Genomic DNA, 23,360 nt, shown 5'->3' with positions numbered 1-23,360 from the left:
CCCCAAAATCTCGTACTCCTTCATTATGGCTGGCAATCTCCCATCTTATATTGATGGTTAATATTTCCATATTTAATAGCAAAACATTATACTTATCTGTTTAAGTTTATTTGTTAATATCCCACCCCAGTGTTAAACTTTTCCAAGTATTCCTGAATGATGCCATAAGCTCAACTTGGTGTTATCCACAAATTCAGATAACTTACTCGTTATCCCTTTCTTCATGGCAGCAAGAGAAAAATAAATTGTTGCTCGGTATCTAATAGTCTAGTCTGGAACTTGTGTATATATGGACAGGATTGGGCTTGGTTGTGTCCCTCTGCCCCCTACAATCAAATAGCCGGTGGACCCTCACTATCCAGAGTCACAAATGAAGAATGGCCACTTTGGGAGGTACCACACCTGAGCTAGCTGCCATGGAATCATAGCCCAATATTAGTCAACAACTTTAGGGAAAGAAAATGGTAAAACAAAAGCAGTCGGGTAAAGCACCTTACAGGTGAATGCAACTACGGAGGTATAAAAACTATCACAAGTTTGTGATCTTTCAAAACTGATTCAACACAAATTCTTTTTTCCACTAAAGGATAGCCTGACTCACCTTCACTTCAACACAAATTCTGCCAGTATATTTATTTGATTTTGTATGCAAAACTACAGAAAATAAAACAGTACTTCACATGATCAGACAAAGCTCCTGCAAAATGTTCTTGCTGTCTGTGATTTCCGTCCGGATGCAGAATGTACTGACCAAATGCAGAAGTTGTCTTTTTCAAGTGTAAATAGAGCAATAGGTTGGAATTTTGGATTTAATAATGACCAGACTCTCCTGCAATAGAAATGGAAAATCAGTGTAATATTTTAACAAATTGTGTCAAACAAATTGTCAACCCTCTCTCGTTTCACAAGGCTCCGAGACCTCAGCCAATGCTGCTTTAAATTAGTCATTCAGAAATGTGTAAGAAAAGCCCAGGCTCACCACCCTCCAATTTGTCTCCACCTACTTGATGGCTTCCGCAGATTGCTTTGTAGTGACAGGGAAACTGCTGTTTTGGTCATTAACAATACAAACCCATCATGTTGGTACACCAACAAATCACATTAATGTACAACTGGCAACTCTATTTTCAGAGCAATAAGTACTACAAAATTAAATAGTTTCAATATCCTTCATGCTACCATTTAAACCTGTAAATATGTATGAAAGAATTCTGGATAGCACAGTTGTCAATCTATCATGAAACAACAATCTAACTTTTTTCTACCAAAAGGGAATGAGGAAAAAGAGGATAAAACCAGATATTAATGGGCTTTTTGGGTGAATAGGGAAGGACTATTTCCTCTGGTCAGTGGCAAGGCGTCATCAATTTAAAACCATCACTAACAAAGTGAGGCGAGAGGTTAGGAGAATATTCTCTCCACTGAGGGTTGTTGCAGCATGGATTGCTTTGCCACAGAGAAAAATAGGATAAATATTTGAAGCAGAGGAAGATACAAGGCTATGGAGAGAGCATGGAGCAGTAGGATTAGTTTGGATTGCTCAAAAAAACAGGCAGCACAAACACAATAGACCAAATGGCTTATGTGTTGTAACATCTATGATTCTATTGACCACATTCCATTTTAACCATGTACTAAGGCATTCTGTCTCTGGAACAGGAAAAAAATGGAACTCTGTTTCAGTCATGTTGTCTGCTCATTGACTAGCACTGACGATCATTATTGTGAGATAAATGGTTCTGGACCATCCATAACAATTAGCTAGTGGCTATGGGAGAAGAAATGAAAGAGAAAAGTGTATCTTAAGAACATAATCTGAATAAAAGAATTATGAAAAGGAAACAATATATAAAATTATGTTTTATTTTCCTTTTCACAATCTTTTATTCAGGTTTTAATCACAGATATTAAAGACAGGAGAAAAAGTAATGAAAGAAAGCAGTGCTGAAATCACCTCAGCACAAATAAATGACCCAAGAGATGTCATAATAGAGAAGTTCAAGATGGCCTATTGAACTGGGAAGCAAGAGTGAAGATGAATCAGTAGAATTATAGTCAGATGTTTTGACTTTATTGGGGTAAATTTCCAACTTTGCGTTTCCAGTGTGGAGCCCCATCTGTGGAAAATTGTATGCAGTGTGCGTCTTGATTTTCAATGTGATCCCGGTGTGTGAGGCTCACTGTTAGTAGCAAAGTCATAAAATTACCTCTTATAAGTTAAATATGAGTCGAATAAAAGATTGAGTTTTTTTTTAAACTGCAGAAGAATAAAATACAAGTAAAAATACTTCTCAACAAGTTTAACGTGGATGAGTTTGTGGGGGGTGTGGTGGTAGGGGAGGGAGGGGAGTAGGTTTAATAGTAACAGTAAGCTAAAGAAAAATATGACAGCAAATGGAAACCAATTTGCAAGGGATATTTTGAAGCAGCCGTACTACATAGCAAGAGAAACACCAAAATTACTGGCACATTCCATGCACATGCAAGATCACTCTTGAGGCAGAGGATGAGAAGTTGGAGGGGCTTCTGCATCAATGTCACTCTATTTTGTTGCATGCATAAACCTTAAGCTGTGACTGAACAACAACAGACTTTGCTTGCATCATCAGGTTAGAGGACAGACTGTCTCAACCTCCAGACTATTCTTAGTTTGGCTAGATTAAAGAGACAGTTGCCATTAAAGGACTGAGTGACTGATGGTTATTCTTCGGACTGCCACACAATGTCCATCAATTATCTCTTTGGCCCCAGAAATTGTAATGTGAAATACAAAGGACAGTGGTTTAATCATCTGGATGTAGTTATTAAATAAAATCTAAACACAGAAGAGAACAAAGACAAGATCAGGCACTTTTGAAATGTTTCAAGACCATGCCATATTCCAGTAGTTTATCAAGTGCTCAACATTAATATTGTGTCACACAATACTAGCTACATAACTAGCAACGTATGAATGCAGAAGGACGCTGCACAAGTGATAAACGGTGCAATTTTCGATTATTGTGCAATTTGGCCAGGCTGTGGGCAGGACGGTTGCTACGCTCACCTGATGATGACGGTGTGAGACTTGATCCATTTTCATAGCTGCGTCTCATTTTAATATGCACAGTAAGTTGTCAGCCCTGAACGAGCACCAGCAGGCAGCTGTGGGGGGGGGGGGGGGGGGGGGAAAGAGAGAGAGAATCTGCAAGCTCCTCTGTAGAAGTGGCGGGGGGGAAATAGAATCCTGGGGGGGGGGGGGGGGCAATGGCCATGGAGGGACTAGCAACGTGCATGAAGATTTCTGTGCATGCATGCTCCTTCTGGCCCCACAAAATTCATTGGAAAAGTTGTTATTTAAGGGCTGCTAGTTTGGCTGCTCAACATTTAGTTCCAGTGGGCGTAGCGCTCGCAACGCACGCTCGGCCCAGTGGAAGGCCAAAATTGTATCCGGGTCTGAAACACTTCTTAGCACCCTGATTTAAATATTTTAATAAGGTTCCCGCCTCTTTCAGGCAGGAGCGCTGGGTGCCTAAATAGAAGTTTGCTCGACAATTGCATCAGGCGTGAAATTGGCGTGAGGTTTGTCTAAGAAATTTGACCCCATCATACCAAAAAAAAAGTCGATTGGCAGATGAAAATCGCCCCCATAAATAAATAAGTACTAATTTGTCAGCTTTCATCCTGATCATAAAAATTATGCTGTATTTAAATTAGAATAGACAATCTCAATTTAAATTTAACTCAACACTGTCACTGGAAAAAAGACAGTCTTAACCTGAAAAGTGACCATGAATTATTTTTATTGCAATTATAGCAGCATCCTTTAATATTGCAGCCAATATTTCCAATTGTCAGACTGTGAAAGAGAATGTACATTAGAATTCAGGAGGTTATAGTGTGACATCTGTATGATGCTTGCAGAATGTTCGAATTAGTTGATACATTATTAATTTGTACAAGCAACTGTGATCATCCTATTTCAGCAACAAGTTGCAGACTTCCTTTTTCAGTAGCAAAGAATCATCTTGTTTTCCAAACTTCACTAATAATAATTCAGAATGCCACCAACATCAAAACAGAGCTATCTGAATATCAAGGTTAATACTTAGAACGAGGCTTCATTTTGCCTCGAAAGCCCCATCATCTGCCCTATACCTCCACTCCCCTATTTCCCCTCTTCAAACACTGCACCTGCCTCACATCAATTCTTTCACAATGTTTACAACAAAATAGCAAGAGTGCATGACAAGTAGAATGGAACAGATACAACGCACAAATGTAATTGTTTGTAACATGTCTATTGGCAGGTGCTAGTTATATATACCTGTCTAAAATCAACCTCTGCAGTGGGCGTAGGTCACACTGGTGCAAGTTTGGCACTTGTAAAATGTCAGAGAATGACTGCATTTTGAAAGGTGGATTTCAATCCAATTTTCAGTCTGATCCAACTTCCAAAACATGCATAAGTACAACAGTCATGGCTGATTCACAGTAGTTTCAAAACACCTTTGAGTGACAAGGGTTTTATTATCATTTGCATATTTGCAATTAGCTGAACATTTTGAACTGTGAATTTGTAGTTCTACTAAAAAGCAAGGCAAGCTGAAGTGATTCAGCTTGTTTGTGCCCACGTATGCACACACTTACCTTTCCTCCATGCTGCTCTAGTTTCTGCAGGGCACCTGTGATCAGCTGCTTAAGCTTTTTGTCCATCAGTCTTTTTGACAGCTTTAATACACATAAAAAACCATACTTAGAGCTTTAAAATTCAGAACAAAAATGATTCCTCAACAAGATAAACAAAGCCCAGCATGATCAAAAACCTTTTTTAAAAAATAGATTCAAAACAAAATAAATTGACTGAATCAGTTCCATTATCAAAGCTGCTCCAATTATGATATAAACCAATATATCGTGTTTGGTGTAATAATAACCTTTTAACATTTAAGCAGCAAATGAGCTACTTAATTGGTGAAAATTATGAAAGGTTCAGTAATCCTTTAACTTTTGAGGTAAATAGCTGAACAAATGAAAAATTCCAATTAATCAACAGCTCTGCAAGTTAATAACCTCAGCAATAGAGAAAGGCTAGCAGAATTTGGTGAGAAAGGATACTCTTCAAATATGCAAAGATGGCAAAGTCACTTAAATAGTCAACACAGTCTCAACTACTCAGAAGACATGGCTGGAGGTCTGGAAGCAGCTTCATGACTTAAAGAAACGCACAAAGGTACTGCATTAACACTACTGTAAAGTAGTAGCACAGGACACGTAATGACATGAAGGAAAGTAGTCACTGTTGAAGGTAAATATGTAAAATGCTGTACTGGTACAGAGAAACATTAACAATGAAGTAATAAGGTATTTTACGTGAAAATGTTAAGACAGTAGAGGTTGGAGGTGTGCAAAACTATTGCTACATACCATATTAATTATATATTCTATGATTTGCATGTTACATTCACATATCCATACACAATAACTGTGCATAAACACACAACAGTGCATTTAATGACAATATCACGCCCTAATTGATAACTGTACTTATGTAAATAATATAAAACTTTGTCTCATCTGCTCTCTTCACAGATGTTTTACCAGGCATAAGTGAAGAGGATTACTCATCAAACCATGAGCCAATCCTACTTGAAGCAGGCATTAATACAGATAGATGCACATACTACAGGGCAAGTACATAGTAGTACAGAGGAGCAGCACTATTGAGAAAGAGATAGCAGTGGTGGTGGTTGATGAGGAGTCACCTGATATTGAGTTGAAGTCCAGCATGCTATAAACCCTTCCCAAGTTGTATGGATGGTGTGGAGATGCCGGTGTTGGACTGGGGTGGACAAATGTAAGAAATCACACAACACCAGGTTATAGTCCAACAGCTTTATTTGAAATCACAAGCTTTCGGAGCGCTGCTCCTTCATCAGGTGAAGTGGAGAGATGCATAAAAACACAGCTTATATAGTCAGAGAATAATGTCAGATGTTTACAGGTAATCTTTCTAACTGCCATTTATCACACCTCGGCAGAGAGACAATCACAGCAATCAAAGGTGTAAATGGTGTCCAAACAGGTCAGTCAGGAAAACATTACATCAAAGAACAATGAGGTGGGGTCACAAGGGGTCAAATATTGCAGATGCTGGGGTCTGTATGAAAAACAAAAAAAGACAAAAAACATTTTTGATGTTCACACGTGAGGACACCACCCACCAGGTACATGGTACATACTCATGTGACTCAGCCAACGTTGTCTACCTCATACGTTGCAGGAAAGGATGCCCCGGAGCATGGTACATCGGCGACACCATGCAGGCACTGCGACAATGGATGAACGGACACCGCGCAACAATCGCCAGGCAGGAGTGTTCCCTCCCAGTCGGGGAACACTTCAGCAGTCAAGGACATTCAGCCTCCGATCTTCGGGTAAGCATTCTCCAAGGCGGCCTTCGAGACACATGACAACGCAAAATCGTCGAGCAGAAACTGATAGCCAAGTTCCGCACCCATGAGGACGGCCTCAACCGGGATCTTGGGTTCATGTCACGCTACATGTAACCCCACCTGACATAGGGTCATCCAGACTCGAGTCGTCGTTGGCTTGTTCACTCCACACAGATGCGGCCGGACCTGCTGTGATTTCCAGCAAAAAAAAAGATTTTTGTCTGTTTTTTTGTTTTTCATACAGACCCCAGCATCTGCAACATTTGACCCCTTGTGACCCCACCTCATTGTTCTTTGATGTAATGTTTTCCTGACTGACCTGTTTGGACACCATTTACACCTTTGATTGCTGTGATTGTCTCTCTGCCGAGGTGTGATAAATGGCAGTTAGAAAGATTACCTGTAAACATCTGACATTATTCTCTGACTATATAAGCTGTGTTTTTATGCATCTCTCCACTTCACCTGACGAAGGAGCAGCGCTCCGAAAGCTTGTGATTCCAAATAAAGCTGTTGGACTATAACCTGGTGTTGTGTGATTTCTTAAAGTTATATGGAGATACAGGCCTTAATGGGCTTGCTTTAAATTTTTAGTGGGCCTCGCTGCAGCTGCTAGAGCAGGAGCATCAAACTGTGGAGTCACTTGGCCCCAAGCATCTTATACCCTCATTATCCTGTCATTGGCAAACATGCACCACTTTGTAGACAGGCACATCTGCTGCCAGCAGCCAATTCTACTAGAATTTAGTGTGCATTTTAGAATGGGTGCAAAAAAAACCTGAATTTTTGTCCCAATGTTTTTGGTGAAGAAGTCACTAAAGGCAGACAATCTTACTTCATAATTTTTATCCTCCCCAAAATGATCCATAATTGTGCTAAAATTGAAGGGAAAATTTGATTTTAAGTGGTTTGTACTTGCAATGAATTTGGCTCTTAAAATTGGTTTAGACAGTAATATTACAACACGTTTATACAGTAGCTACTACCAGTCTCATTCTGGTAGCTGCTGTATCTGTTCCAGACAGAACCCCATTTACATTTCCTGGCTGGGACTCCATTTTTTCTACTTAGCAGAGAGTTCTAGACATGTGTGCATACATTCATGTGCAGATCTCCTCTGCCAGTAGTTAAAATTTAAATGTTTAGAGGGGCACTTTTTAAAGCCAGGTTTAATACTGTGCTGAAGTTACACTCTATGCAGTATCAAAGCAAAGCAGTGTGAAACTACTTTCTGCAGGGAGACTCATATCATTCCTCTCTGAAGCCAAGTCAGGCCTGAGTCAGATTCATACTGCAACTCCAGCATTGCAGTGAAATGCAAACTGATTTGCAGCTATTCTACATTTGCAGTGTAAACACATCCTTAGTTACCAGAAAAATCAGCATTAAGATCGTGAAACACATTAGCAGCTCACACAGACAGACATTCTCTTAAGAAAAACAGCTCCAGATACTTACACTAGTCAACATATGTTTAAGATGGTCATTTACTGCAGGACCAACAACAGTGCTCAGCTGGACCAAGGCATTCAATCCCCTCTCAAATACCTCAACATCTGAATGTGCCTTTAGGGAGAAAAGCAGCAATGGTAAAAACATTCCACAACTATCCAAGGCTGAAAATTGATTAACATTTAACTAGCTACTGTGCAATCTCGTTGCCAACTACATTCCTCTTAATGTTATCTAAAGCTGTAACACTGTGTAATAAAGCAGAAACACTTAAAAACTCATTTTAGCACGAGTTAATGAGCACTGTATTTTTTTTAAATAAGGGAATAATATATTGCCATCAATCCAAACAGCACCAAACCTAAATTATGTGAAACTTCCATTTCTCTCACATACACCAGTTATATCATTGGTTCGTGCCTCAGTCTCATATAAACCAATAACACCATGCCAGGAAGTTTTTTTTTAATAGTAAATTCATCCATCCAGAGAGGTACTAACCCATTGTGGCATCCAATTGTTTCTAAAATGATTTCATGGTTTTTGCCTCCATTACACTATCTGGATTTTTTCCTACACATTAGTCACGTTTTGTGAAGAATAATTTCCTGAAACCAGTCCTAAAATTACCTCTTATGAGTTTGAACCCATGCCTGAGGTACCCCACCAAGTACGTCTCCCCCACCCCAACTCTGACATAACTGCTCTAATGAGTACTCATTGTTTTCCAGCCTTCAGCCAGTTTCTGATCCATTCCCACAGCTTTGAGTTTAATTAATAATCTTTCATGTGGAACTTTATCAAAAGCCTTTTGGAAGTTGAGGTACACTATGTCATAACTTACCAGTCTACTTGGGTTGTCACTTCCTCAAAGAAGTCCCTATCATGACATGATGGAGTTTCACAGCCCACAACCTACCACCCTCACTCATGTTGACAATGTAACAACTACGTGATGATGTAAGAATTCAATGTCAGGTGGTTCCATTAAGGGTCATCTATTATGATTAGTTTAACACATACATGAAAGAAAAAAACATAAGAAATGGAGGAAGGAGTTTTGCTTGTGTACACTAATAAACTTTTTTCAAAAAAATTTTAGAAAAAGTCTTCAAAGAAATTAGATCTACTAATTCTTCTGTTGAAAATAAGATATTAAATCCTGAATAGCTGCAGGATGGTTTCAGTTTGGCAGAACTCGATCCTAACACGCGAACCATTGCTTAACAGTTTTACTGTGATAACTGCACCTATACTGGCATTTTTTATTGCAAGAGCTAAGCAATGAAATGAATTAGAAATTAACATCACTTATTAACAGTAGCAAATTGATCACAAAGAAGATCTACATATTGCTGGCTTTTGCAAATAAAAGAGCTGCCAAACTCCCGGTTCCCAAAAGCTATGATTTCTAACAGCTTCTAGATCCATTTTCTGTACTTATTTGAAAGACACAAAGCACAGCTTTGATTTCTGATTATGGACCTTCTCCAATAGCTGGGCAAGACCCACACAGACTAATGTGCACAAACGTGTTTTGCTGATCTGCACAGCTGGGCTGAGCCTTCTGCATGTCCACAGCCTGGCATCAAGTATTCACATTGTTGCGTTCAGAGAAACCTCGGAAGGCACCTTTTAAAGTGGGTCTTAACAACTTGAGCTAGTAATGCCATTTTATTTATTTTAAACTAAAATGAGAGCAACAATTCTGCACAGTAAATGTAAAGTACTGTTTTTGGCCTTAAAAGTCTCCTACAAACTGTGCATTCAGTCTTTCCGGTATTTTCCTTTATTCCCTGCTGAGTGTCCAACAATCCCCTTGCTAATAAAGCACTTTTTTCACAATAACTTGCATTTATATAGTGCCTTTAATGTAGTAAAATGCCTCCAGGAGCTTCACAGGAGTGTTATCAAACAAAATTTGTCAGCAAGCCACATAAGAAGATATTAGGACAGTGGTAGGTTTTAAGAAGCATTACTGCAAAGCCACACTCAACCTCATCCTGCTGTGCCACTCATCACATCCCCATCACTCTGCCTTCCCTACCCTACTCCTACACATCCTTACTCACACCAACTTACCTTGAAGCTCCATCCCTCTCCACCTACATCATCACTTCCCCATCTCACTAGCCACCCCTCACAATCACTCTCATCCTAGTCCAATCATACCAACCAGCAACACACAAGGGTAGGCACTTAGATATTTTAGCCAATATTCATGTGACGTTTCTGTTAATGCACTGTCAAATATTGAAATCTTTATTTTCAACACTTTGCGTTCTTGGACAGATTTGTGTGCACCTTTGGAAGTGGCTTAGTGAGTTGCAGTGAATGGTGAGACATAACGGTACCCCCCGTAATGGTGATGAGTGTGAAAGCAATGGCTTGGGCATTGTAGGGATGCTTTATGGTGTTGGTGTGGGGTGGTGCCAACCTGGCACATCATGTGGCAGCCAGGATGTGCAGCATCAAGTGAAGTAAATGTGGCCATGGTGAGGCCATCCCTGGCGTCCCGGGCAGCAATATGGTCGGGTGCTGATGCGCTCTGTCCTGTGCAGCATCAGGGGATTGCGGAGAAGGTTGGTGTTGATGTTCGTGCTGCTGGTGTGCCTGGAGATGCTGTGTTGGGGCTGATCGTGGTCAGATTCTGAGGACCAAGATGAGAGAGTATAAAGTGCACCCATGCTGATGGAATAGATGGCAGATGAAGTAGAGATGGCAGGTGAAGTAGAGATGACAGAAGCAATTTGTCAATGATGGCAGAGGTAATGAGGTCAGACTGGATGGAGACTTGTGTAAAGACTTGCAGCACTCTGAATCTGTAGTGGAAATGCAGTTTAGAGAAGCTAGTGGTTAAGGGAACATTTCTCAATCAGCTGGGAGCTTTGACTTGACATTTGAAGCTGTCAACACATCAGCTGTGACCTCCCGTCCCAGCTTCACAGACGATGTCTAGGCACAGCGGGAAACTGGTGGGCAACCTGTCAAATTCAAAAAGCTGGGGAAAAAGCATTGTTAAGTGGCTGTAAACAAGCCACTAATGATTTGAATTGGGTCCCCTGCCATTGCCTGTCGGGTCTGCTCAGCACTGGCAGACCCAACATCAGGAAATCATTTAAAATTTCACAGCTGAGCACCGGCAAAATCACGGCCAATGGCTTCAATCTGCCCAATATTTAATTGGAAGAAATTTCTGCCGATCCGGATGTCGGACAAGCAGCGTGACAAATCGGAGACAGTGGAGGGGTCAAGAAAGGTGGTGGTGAGGTAGAGCTGGGTGTCGTCAGTGTAAATGTGGAACCTGACGTGTTTTTGGATGATGTCGACAAGAGGCAGCATGTAGATGAGAAATGGGAGGGGGCCAAGGATAGTCCTTGGGAGACTCCAGAAACAACCGTGCGGGAGCATGAAGAGAAGCTATAATCTGACAAGCATTAGAAAAGTGTAAGTTGTTGCACCGTTTTTTGGACTTGCGCTCTACAGGGAGTAGAACTGTCCATCACACATACGTGTATCTGTACCTTTCAGCCAAAATCCTAGTTCCTCACACATGCCATAACCTCAGTTACACACAACTACACCCTCATCACTCTTACAAACACACCCTCTTCAGCCCAAACTTCAGTTTCGCACAGTTGTAGCTATACCTGTTACACCTGCATGCACCCATAAGCTTAGTGGCTGACCTTCAATCCAAACATTAGCCTTATATGGAGTCATACCCCTCTGGCCAGGCCTATCACAAATATAGAGCCATACTATGGGCCCATAATTCTGTTGCATACACGTGCATATAATCCCTACATTATTTTGTCAAACATAAAATATATATCTTTTAAAAATCTTTGACCTGTAGTCTATTTAGGAATTAAAATGCCAAAATAATGTTTCCCAAAAACTGTGGTTATTAACACTACACATGTTTTGTATTCATTTTCTGGCCTTAGGTTTAGTTTTTAGAGTGGAAATTAGGTTAATTAAAATAAGCTATTAGTAAACAAGCCCAGATGTACCACAAGTTGGAAATACAGAGACATTTATATTTTATTGGGATTATACTCAACATAAAACTATGAAAAAAGAATGAGTGGCTATAAATTTGAATTTGATGCTATATTGGCTTCTGTGGTAATGAATGTTTTAGTAGGAGTTTTATTGTAATACTTTGCAGTAGAGCCAAAGCTGCTGTATGTTCACATCCCAATTCCAACAAAATACCCAACTGGAATATATATAAAATTACGGAAATGCAGAATGTCGGTCGTTATTAGTATGACTAACTTTGTCATTTGTGAAAGTTCTACTGAAAAACTTACTAGAGCAGCTTTTAACTTTGGAACCACCTTTGGAACTAGTGGAATAGCTTTTGCAGCAGCATCTTCAACCTCCAGCAATTCTTTGAAACCCTCCTTGGCTACAAACGTGTAAGGGTGTTTGGTTTCTCTTAATCCCTATGTAAGGAAACAGGCAAAAATGATGTAAAGCTGGAGAATGGCTTTTTCAAACATAATTTGTTTTTTGATTCAGCAAGGCATTTTCCTTAAAATACAACAACTCCACCCAGTGGTCAAACAATTTTAAGACTTTGTTAGCATTTTATACATTTTAGTAGGCGATGCACTATGCAGACAGATATCCTACACAAACTTCTGTTGCAATATTATGCTGGGTGCAAGAGAAGATGCTTGATAACTAAAATAGTAGACTTTCTCCAGAGGATTTATCACCAAGGTTGCTTCATTGGCCCGGATCACGAGATCTTTGAGCGCAGCTTTCTTAGAGGTCAGTGGCGATCGCTGTCGCGTCCCTGCTGACTGCGAAATCCGGGCCAATACCTCTATTTTAATGGAATACAAACATGAAACACTTTAACAAGTATTTAACACTGTTATAACATCTATTTAGTATTTTATAGATTCTGGAACAGTTCCCATGGATTGGAGGGTAGCTAATGTTACCCCACTATTCAAAAAAGGTGGTAGAGAGAAAACGGGGAATTATAGACTGGTAAGCCTGACATCGGTAGTGGGGAAAATGCTAGAGTCCATTATAAAAGATGTAATAGCAGAGCATTTGGAAAACAATGACGAGATCGGACAAACTCAACATGGATTTACAAAAGGTAAATCGTGCTTGACTAATCTACTGGAATATTTTGAGGATGTAACTGGTAGAATACATAAGGGAGAACCAGTGGATGTGGTGTATTTGGACTTTCAGAAGGCTTTTGATAAGGTCCCGCATAAGAGATTAGCGTGTAAAGTTAAGGCACTTGGGATTGGGGGCAAGGTACTGACTTGGATAGAGAACTGGTTGGCAGACAGGAAGCAATGAGTTGGAGTAAACGGGTCTTTTTCCAAGTGGCAAGCAGTGACTAGTGGGGTACCGCAGCTATTCACAATATATATTAATGATCTAGACGAGGGAACTAGATGTAATATCTCCAAGTTTGCAGACGTCACAAAGCTGGGTGGGCGTGTGTGCTGTGAGGAGGATGCCGAGAAACTCCAGTATGATTTGGACAGGTTGGGTGATTGGGCAGATGCAATATAATGTGGATAAATGTGAGGTTATCCACTTTGGTGGCAAAAACAGGAAGGCAGATTATTATCTGAACGGCAATACATTGGGAGAAGGGGAAGTGCAACGAGACCTGGATGTCCTTCTGCACCAGTCGCTGAAGGTAAGCATGCAGGTGCAGCAGGCGGTTAAGGCGGCTAATGGTATCTTGGCCTTTGTAGCGAGAGGGTTCGAGTACAGGAACAAGGATGTCTTGCTGCAGTTGTACAGGACCTTGGTGAGACCACACCTTGAGTATTGTGTGCAGTTTTGGTCGCCTTATCTGAGGAAGGATGTTCTTGCCATGGAGGGAGTGCAGCGAAGATTCACCAGATTGATACCTGGGATGGCAGGAATGACGTATGAGGAGAGATTGGGTCGATTCGGCTTATACTCGCTGGAGTTTAGAAGAATGAGAGGGGATCTCATTGAAACTTATAAAATTCTAATAGGACTAGACAGACTAGATGCAGGAAGGATGTTCCCGATGACGGGGGAGTCCAGAACCAGGGGTCACAGTCTAAGGATAAGGGGTAAGCCATTTAGGACAGAGATGAGGAGGAATTTCTTCACTCAGAGAGTGGTGAACCTGTGGAATTCTCTACCACAGAAGGCAGTTAAGGCCAATTCATTAAATATATTCAAGAAGGAGTTAGATATATTTCTTAAGGCTAAAGGGATCCAGGGATATGGGGAGAAGGCAGGGACAGGATACTGAGTTTGGATGATCAGCCATGATCTCATTGTGTGGAGATGCCGGAGTTGGACTGGGGTGGACAAATGTAAGAAGTCACACAACACCAGGTTATAGTCCAACAGCTTTATTTAAAATCACAAGCTTTCGGAGCGCTGCTCCTTCTTCAGGTGAAGTGGAGAAATGCATAAAGACACAGCTTATATAGTCAGAGAATCATGTCAGATGTTTACAGGTAATCTTTCCAACTGCCATTTATCACACCTCGGCAGAGAGATAATCACAGCAGTCAAAGGTGTGAATGGTGTCCAAACAGGTCAGTCAGGGAAACATTACATCAAAGAACAATGAGGTGGGGTCACAAGGGGTCAAATATTGCAGATGCTGGGGTCTGTATGAAAAACAAAAAAAGACAAAAAACATTTTTTTTGGCTGGAAATCACAGCAGGTCCGGCCGCATCTGTGTAGAGAGAACAAGCCAATGTCGACTCGAGTCTGGATGACCCTGCATCAGGTGGGGTTACATGTAGCGTGACATGAACCCAAGATCTCGGTTGAGGCCGTCCTCATGGGTGCGGAACTTGGCTGTCAGTTTCTGCTCAACGATTTTGCGTTGTCGCGTGTCTCGAAGGCCACCTTGGAGAATGCTACCCGAAGATCGGAGGCTGAATGTCCTTGACTGCTGAAGTGTTCCCCGACTGGGAGGGAACACTCCTGCCTGGTGATTGTTGCGCGGTGTCCGTTCATCCGTTGTCGCAGTGTCTGCATGGTCTCGCCGATGTACCATGCTCCGGGGCATCCTTTCCTGCAACGTATGAGATAGACAACGTTGGCCGAGTCACATGAGTATGTACCATGTACCTGGTGGGTGGTGTCCTCACGTGTGATGATGGTATCTGTGTTGATGATTTGGCATGTCTTGCAGAGGTTGCTGTGGCAGGGTTGTGTGGTGTCGTGGTCGCTGTTCTCCTGAAAGCTGGGTAATTTGCTGCGAACGATGGTCTGTTTGAGGTTAGGCGGCTGTTTGAAAGCGAGTAGTGGAGGCGTGGGGATGGCCTTAGCGAGGTGTTCGTCGTCATCGATGACATGTTGAAGGCTGCGAAGAACATGGCATAGTTTCTCCGCTCCGGGGAAGTACTGGACGATGAAGGGTACTCTGTTGGTTGTGTCCCGTGTTTGACTTCTGAGGAGGTCTTCTGTAGTGTTCCTGGTTGTCCAGTTGTCGGTATACTTCTTTGCAATAGTCCGTTCTGTTCTGTATGACGATGGCACCTCCTTTGTCTGCTGGTTTGATGACGATGTTGCAGTTGGTCTTGAGAGCGTGGATGGCGTTGCGTTGTGCTTGGGTGACATTCTGGACTGTCTTGTGAGTGCGGCTGATGAATCTGGCGTTGATGCATCTCCTGACAGCTTGAGCATACATGTCGAGCTTAGGGTAGCGACCCTCCGGAGGGGTCCAATTTGACTCTTTCTTCTTCGGTAGCTGCACTGCGGATCCCTCTGTCTGCTGTTCCGGATCATTGATTGTCTCATTGGGTTCGCTGCTGACATCTTGGGATTTGTGGAAGAATTCCCGGAGCCTCATTCTCCTGATGAATTCCTCTGTGTCTGCCGCGAGACCGATGGGGTCCATTTTGGTGGTGGGGCAGAAATTGAGCCCTCGGCTGAGAACTTCAATTTCGTCTGGTTGAAGGGTGTGGTCGGACAGGTTGACGATGGATTTCCCTGTGGTTTCAACCGTGGTACCGGGGGAGGCTTGGTTGCTGCTGCTGGTGATGCCAAGTTTCTCAAGCTTCCTGTTCTTGGTGTGCATGTAGGTAGCGTAGTTCCGTTGCCTTGTTTGTTTGGCGGTGTCTCGTAGCTGGTCTGCTGCATCCTGAGCACAGGCTGAGAACATGGACTCCATCTCGGTTTCGAGGTTGCGGCGTCTGCTGTAGAGCTGGTGTACGAGATGGTTGAGGAGTGTGCGAGAGGTACGACGGCAGAGTCTCTCAGCGTAGTCTGTGTTGTAGGTCGACTTGAGTGGGTTAGTGATCTGTAGTCCTTTCGGGATCTTGTCTGCTTTCTTGCATCTCTGTAGAAACTTGATGTCTGTGTCGATATGCGCAATCTTCTTGGAGATCCTCTCCACTTTGAGCCGGCAGTTTGTGGTGTCGATAGTAGCCATGGTGTGGAGATGCCGGAGTTGGACTGGGGTGGACAAATGTAAGAAGTCACACAACACCAGGTTATAGTCCAACAGCTTTATTTGAAATCACAAGCTTTCGGAGCGCTGCTCCTTCTTCAGGTGAAGTGGAGAAATGCATAAAGACACAGCTTATATAGTCAGAGAATCATGTCAGATGTTTACAGGTAACCTTTCCAACTGCCATTTATCACACCTCGGCAGAGAGATAATCACAGCAGTCAAAGGTGTGAATGGTGTCCAAACAGGTCAGTCAGGGAAACATTACATCAAAGAACAATGAGGTGGGGTCACAAGGGGTCAAATATTGCAGATGCTGGGGTCTGTATGAAAAACAAAAAAAGACAAAAAACATTTTTTTTGGCTGGAAATCACAGCAGGTCCGGCCGCATCTGTGTAGAGAGAACAAGCCAATGTCGACTCGAGTCTGGATGACCCTGCATCAGGTGGGGTTACATGTAGCGTGACATGAACCCAAGATCTCGGTTGAGGCCGTCCTCATGGGTGCGGAACTTGGCTATCAGTTTCTGCTCGACGATTTTGCGTTGTCATGTGTCTCGAAGGCCACCTTGGAGAATGCTTACCCGAAGATCGGAGGCTGAATGTCCTTGACTGCTGAAGTGTTCCCCGACTGGGAAGGAACACTCCTGCCTGGTGATTGTTGCGCGGTGTCCGTTCATCCGTTGTCGCAGTGTCTGCATGGTCTCACCGATGTACCATGCTCCGGGGCATCCGTTCCTGCAACGTATGAGGTAGACAATGTTGGCCGAGTCACATGAGTATGTACCATGTACCTGGTGGGTGGTGTCCTCACGTGTGATGATGGTATCTGTGTTGATGATCTGGCATGTCTTGCAGAGGTTGCTGTGGCAGGGTTGTGCGGTGTCGTGGTCGCTGTTCTCCTGAAAGCTGGGTAATTAGACCTCCTCAGAAGACAAACACGGGACACAACCAACAGAGTACTCTTCGTCGTCCAGTACTTCCCCGGAGCGGAGAAACTACGCCATGTTCTTCGCAGCCTTCAACATGTCATCGATGACGACGAACACCTCGCTAAGGCCATCCCCACGCCTCCACTACTCGCTTTCAAACAGCCGCCTAACCTCAAACAGACCATCGTTCGCAGCAAATTACCCAGCTTTCAGGAGAACAGCGACCACGACACCACACAACCCTGCCACAGCAACCTCTGCAAGACATGCCAGATCATCAACACAGATACCATCATCACACGTGAGGACACCACCCACCAGGTACATGGTACATACTCATGTGACTCAGCCAACGTTGTCTACCTCATACGTTGCAGGAAAGGATGCCCCGGAGCATGGTACATCGGCGAGACCATGCAGACACTGCGACAACGGATGAACGGACACCGCGCAACAATCACCAGGCAGGAGTGTTCCCTCCCAGTCGGGGAACACTTCAGCAGTCAAGGACATTCAGCCTCCGATCTTCGGGTAAGCATTCTCCAAGGTGGCCTTCGAGACACACGACAACGCAAAATCGTCGAGCAGAAACCGATAGCCAAGTTCCGCACCCATGAGGACGGCCTCAACCGAGGTCTTGGGTTCATGTCACACTACATGTAACCCCACCTGATGCAGGGTCATCCAGACTCGAGTCGACATTGGCTTGTTCTCTCTACACAGATGCGGCCAGACCTGCTGTGATTTCCAGCCCAAAAAAATGTTTTTTGTGTTTTTTTGTTTTTCATACAGACCCCAGCATCTGCAATATTTGACCCCTTGTGACCCCACCTCATTCTTCTTTGATGTAATGTTTCCCTGACTGACCTGTTTGGACACCATTCACACCTTTGACTGCTGTGATTATCTCTCTGCTGAGGTGTGATAAATGGCAGTTGGAAAGGTTACCTGTAAACATCTGACATGATTCTCTGACTATATAAGCTGTGTCTTTATGCATTTCTCCACTTCACCTGAAGAAGGAGCAGCGCTCCGAAAGCTTGTGATTTCAAATAAAGCTGTTGGACTATAACCTGGTGTTGTGTGACTTCTTACATGATCTCATTGACTGGCGGAGCAGGCTCGAGGGGCCGAATGGCCTACTCTTGCTCCTATTTTCTATGATTCTATGTTTACATTATTGGTATTAGCACATTACATCTTAAAACAGAGTTTGTCAACCATATAGCTTTTAAAGGAATAATGCAGGCAAGTATTTACAAAACTGTAACTATAAGCATTCATAAGACCATAAGAATTAGGAGCTGGAGTAGGCCATACGGCCCCTCAAGCCTGTTCCACCATTCAGTAAGATCATGGCTAATCTTCGACCGCCACTCCACTTTCTGGCCCGATCTCCATATCCCTTGATTCCCCTAGACTCCAAAAATCTATCTCAGCCTTGAATACACTCAACGATTCAGAATCCTCAGCCCTTTGGGGTAGAGAATTCCAAAGATTCACAACCCTCTGAGTGAAGAAATTCCTCCTCATCTCAGTCTTAAATGGCCGACTCCTTATCCTGAGACTATGCCCCTTAGTTCTAGACTCTCCAGTCAGGGAAACAACCTCTCAGCATCTACCCTGTCAATCCCTCTCAGAATCTTAGCTGTTTCAATGAGATCACCTCACATTCTTCTAGACTCCAGAGTATAGGCCCAATCTACTCAATCGCTCCTCATAGGTCAACCCTCTCATCCCAGGAATCAATCTAGTGAACCTTTGTTGCACCGCCTCGAAGGCAAGTAAGGAGACCAAAACTGTACACAGTACTCCTGGTGTGGTCACCAAAGCCTTGTACAATAGTAGCAAGACTTCCATATTCTTTTACTGCAACCCCGTTCCAATGAAGGCCAACATGCCATTTGCCTTCCTAACTGCTTGCTGTAGCTGCATGCTAACTCTCTGTGCTTCATGTACGAGGACACCTAAATCTCTCTGAACACCAACATTTAATAGTTTCTCGCCATTTGTTTTCCTATTCTTCCTACATAAATAACCTCACATTTCCCCATATTCTACTCCATCTTCCACCTTATTCAGTTCAGTTAGATTTAGTGTAGTTATAGAAAAGTACAAAGATAGAGCAGGAGTAAAGGTTTTGGGGAAAGGCCAAGTTTACTAAGCTGAGATGTGATTTAGAAAAAGTGGACTGGTAACAGCTACCTGAAGGTAAATCAGTGTCAGAGCAGTGGGAGGTATTCAAAGAGGAGATAGTGAGGGTTCAGAGCAAATATGTTACCACAAAGAAAAAACGTGGGACTCCCAAATCTGGAGCCCCCTGGATGTCAAGGGGCATGCAGGGTAGAAGGCAAAAAAGGGAAGCTTATGTCAGATACCGAGAGCTAAATACTACAGAAAGGTTAGAGGAGTATGGAAAGTGCAGGGGTGAAATTAAAAAGGAAATTGGGAAAGCAAAGAGAGGGCATGAAAAAATATTGGCAAGTAAAATCAAAGAAAACCCAAAGATCTTTTATAAATACATAAAGAGCAAGAGGATAACTTAAAGAAAGAGTAGGGCCTATTAGAGACCAAAAAGGTAACCTGTGCATGGAGGCAGAAGATGTGGGTATGGTTCTTAATGAATGCTTTGAATCTGTCTTCACAAAAGAAAGGGACGATGCAGACATTGTAGTTAAGGAGGAGTGTGAAATATTAGATGAGATAAACATAGTGACATAATAAAACTCACTACGCACTTGGTTTGAGCATAAAGCAAGGCTTTAATCAACTTGTTTCAGAACATGGAGGTCTAGTTGTACTTCACTAGTTCCTTGTCTTACACAATGTCCCTGCAAGCTGGGCCCACACCCGAGTATTTATACTTCTTGGATGGCGCCACCAGCTGGCCGTCCAGCGTTATTTCATGAGTAGTTTCTTGATGATGATGAGATTAATAACATTCTTCCTGTCTAAAAGATTTGGAAGTCCGACGACTTCCTCTTAACGGATTAGGCGGACCACGAATAGCCGCAGTCTTTTAGATTTTTGTTTATGGCTAGAAGGCACGTCTCCCCGGGCCGTGTCTTGGTCCCTGGGCCGCTTGATCCGTACCGGTGGATCGACAGGGCCTGTGTTGCTCTGATCGACCCGAGGGAGACTGGGGAGATCGTGACTCCGGGTTCGGGTCCCCACAGGCGCAGAACTGGCTTCATCCTGTTTGATAGCCGGGGATTGACCGGCGTCCTGGCCTCGGGTGGCCATCCCACGGGGAGCGCTCGGCTCCCCGAGTGGATCTGGTGGGGCAGCTGGCAGATCTCTCGATGTCCCAGGTAGGGCGTCATCTTCAGGGGAGCGCAGAGTGTCGGCATCATCCCCATTGGTCCCTCTATCAGTTGGGTCTGTGGAACCGGCTGGACAGGGAGCCAGGTCCAGGAGCGAAACGGTGGCCTCCCGGCCATCAGGGTACCGCACGTGCACATACGTGGAATTGACGTCCATGAGTTCTACCTCGTCAACAAGAGGATCGTTTTTAGATGATCGGACGAATCTTCGGAGCAGCACGGGGCCGGGAGCTGCCAACCATGACGGTAGAGACGTCCCATGGGTGGAGCGACGCTGGAAGCTGAAGAATCGCTCGTGAGGTGTGACATTGGTAGACGTACAAAGGAGAGACCTGATGGAATGTAACGCGTCAGGGAGCATAGTTTCCCACTGCTGGTCTGATAGGTTGCGTGACCTCAGCGCAAGACGAACAGCATTCCAAATGATAGCATTGTATCTCACAACCTGTCCGTTACCGATGGGATGGTACGGTGTCGTTTTACTTGTGGCGATTCCCCGTTGGGAGAGATAACTTTTGAGTTCGCTTGACATGAAGGAGGGACCCCGATCAGAGTGGATGAAATTGGCCGTACCGCAAAGGGAAAAGACTTGATCAAGGCATTTGATCACTGTGGAAGTAAGCATATTGGGACAGGGGAAAGCAAAGGGAAAGCGTGAATATTTGTCCACCATAGTCAGTAAGTAGGTGTTTCGCATTGAGGAAGGCAATGGCCCTTTAAAGTCAATGCTGAGTCACTGCATAGCGTGTATGAGCGAGCCATCCGATGGACGGAAGAATTGCGGTTTTAACCCGTACAAATTCTACAGGAGGAGCATGTTCTTTTCACATCTTCCGTAGAAAATGGGAGATTTTTAGATCGCACAAAGTGCAACATACGGGTAATGCCAGGATGGCATGAGTCAGTATGAAGATCCGCAAGAGTCAAAGTTGACATAGAAGAGCAGAATGCCTGTGTGAGGGTATCCGGGGCCACATTCTCTTTGCCGGGTCGATAATGCATGGTGTATCCAAAGGCGGCCAATTCCATCCTCCAGAGTTGTATTTTGTTATTGATCTTAGTGCGTTTCCGGTTATCCAGCATAAAGGCCATGGAGCGCTGATCGGTTATAAGTGTGAAATGGCGACGAGCGAGAAAATGACTCCATTTACGTACCGCTTCGACGATGGCCGTAGCCTCCTTCATGACAGGAGGATAATGGAGCTCGCTACCCTGCAAAGTTCTGGACAGAAATGCAACGGGTCGACCACCTTGATTCAAGGTAGCAGAGATCGCCACATCCGATGCATCGCACTCGACCACGAAAGGAAGATTTTCATCAATGGAACGAAGCGTGGCTTTTTCCAGTTGTCGCTTGAGGAGGTTGAAAGCTGAAATAGCCGTTGCCTCTGATGGAAATGACTTTGCGTGAAGCAGGGGCTGGATCTTGTCGGAGAAGTTGGGTATCCATTTCGCATAATAGGCGAACATGCCGAGTGCCCGACGAAGAGAGCCGAGATTCGTAGGGGGAGGGAGCTCCTGAAGCGGATGAAGTCGCTCCGGATCCGGTTTGATGACACCGTTGCCCACCCAGTAGCCAAGGATGTTGACTGATGGTACTAATTTCACAGATTTGGACTCATTTAAGGTTAAATTGCGACGACGGAGAACGTCAAAAAAATTCTGGAGGTTGGCATCATGCTCCCTCTGGTCATGACCAGCAATGGTGATATTATCCAGATATGGAAAAGTGTCCGTTAAGTTCTCCTGTTTGACTAGGCTATCCATTGCCCGTTGAAAGACGGCCACCCCATTGGTGACCCTAAATGAAAGGTGACAAAACTGGTAAAGCCGACCATTGCCCTCAAAGGCCGTATACTTTTTGTCAGAGTCCTTTAACGGTACTTGATGATATGCGCTCTTTAAATCAAAAGTTGAAAATACCTTGTAGTTGGCAAGGTTATTGACCATGTCATCGATGCGTGGTAGTGGGTAGGCATCCAGGTCGGTATACTGGTTAATAGTTTGCGAGAAATCAATGCAAAGACGTTTCTTGTGTTGCTTCAGAGGATTTTTTAACAACAACGACTTGAGCCCGCCAGGAAGATGAACATGGCTCAATGATACCGTCAGCTAGGAGGCGAGAGATTTCTGCTTCGATAAAGGATCGATAATCTTGGCTGAAACGTCGTGACTTAGTGACTATGGGCTTACATCAGGGGGAAAGATTGGCAAACAAGGAGGGCTCATCAAGCGAAGCCGCCGAAAGCGCACAAAACGGTACTTTGGAAATAGTAAGCTCCGGCTTTGACCCTCCAAACTCGAAAGTGAGTCTTTTGTGTTGTTTCTGGAAATCCTGTCCCAGGAGCACATCACTGCATAGGTTCTTGAGCAGCCCGAGCCGGGTGGAGAAATAAGTGCGGCCATTGAGAATAAGGTCGACAAGACAAAATCCAGAAGAATTCGTGGTCAGTGCCGTCAGAGCCATTGCAATTTCCCTGTCCGAGGGATAAATACACAGTTTTAAATTACTGACAGCCCGCTCACTAATGAAGCTGTCAGAGCTGCATGAGTCAATTAGTGCACTCAAAATGTGTCCATTTACCGAAACCTTCATGGTTGCATGAGACAGACTTTGGGGAAAAACAGCTGTGATGGGAGGAGGGGCAGTTTTACCCTTGACAACTGTAACCTTAGTAGTGGTTCTTGGGGGAGGAGCAGTTTTATAGATTGCAGCTGTAACCTTAGTAGTGGCTCTTGGGGGAGGAGCAGTTTTATAGATAGTAGCTGCAAAACTAA

General features: G+C 43.7%; 1 protein-coding gene across 2 annotated transcripts in view; it reads right to left on the bottom strand.

Moving 5' to 3' along the window:
* Positions 1-607: 607 nt before the first annotated feature.
* The window catches only part of LOC147123138 (PACRG-like protein), a 73,121-nt gene continuing 50,368 nt past the window's right edge, over positions 608-23,360 (bottom strand). Inside the window, exons 5-8 of one of the 2 annotated variants that reach the window (XM_085967626.1) lie at positions 12,206-12,340; positions 7,893-8,000; positions 4,630-4,710; positions 608-829 (exon numbers count right to left, since the gene is read on the bottom strand). In XM_085967626.1, the coding sequence (XP_085823752.1) occupies positions 773-829; positions 4,630-4,710; positions 7,893-8,000; positions 12,206-12,340 (381 nt within the window). In that variant the 3' untranslated portion in view covers positions 608-772. Of the gene's footprint in view, positions 830-4,629; positions 4,711-5,933; positions 6,624-7,892; positions 8,001-12,205; positions 12,341-23,360 lie in introns of those variants that run through there. The other variant, XM_085967634.1, reaches the window with a different exon arrangement.

The sequence above is a fragment of the Somniosus microcephalus genome, chromosome 2, assembly GCF_052327205.1.
Source record: "Somniosus microcephalus isolate GS21.2 chromosome 2, FLI_Smic_1.0, whole genome shotgun sequence".
In the NCBI taxonomy this organism is placed as follows: domain Eukaryota; kingdom Metazoa; phylum Chordata; class Chondrichthyes; order Squaliformes; family Somniosidae; genus Somniosus; species Somniosus microcephalus.
Note: the sequence above shows the minus strand (reverse complement) of the source record. Positions and strands in the feature narration are given on the sequence as shown.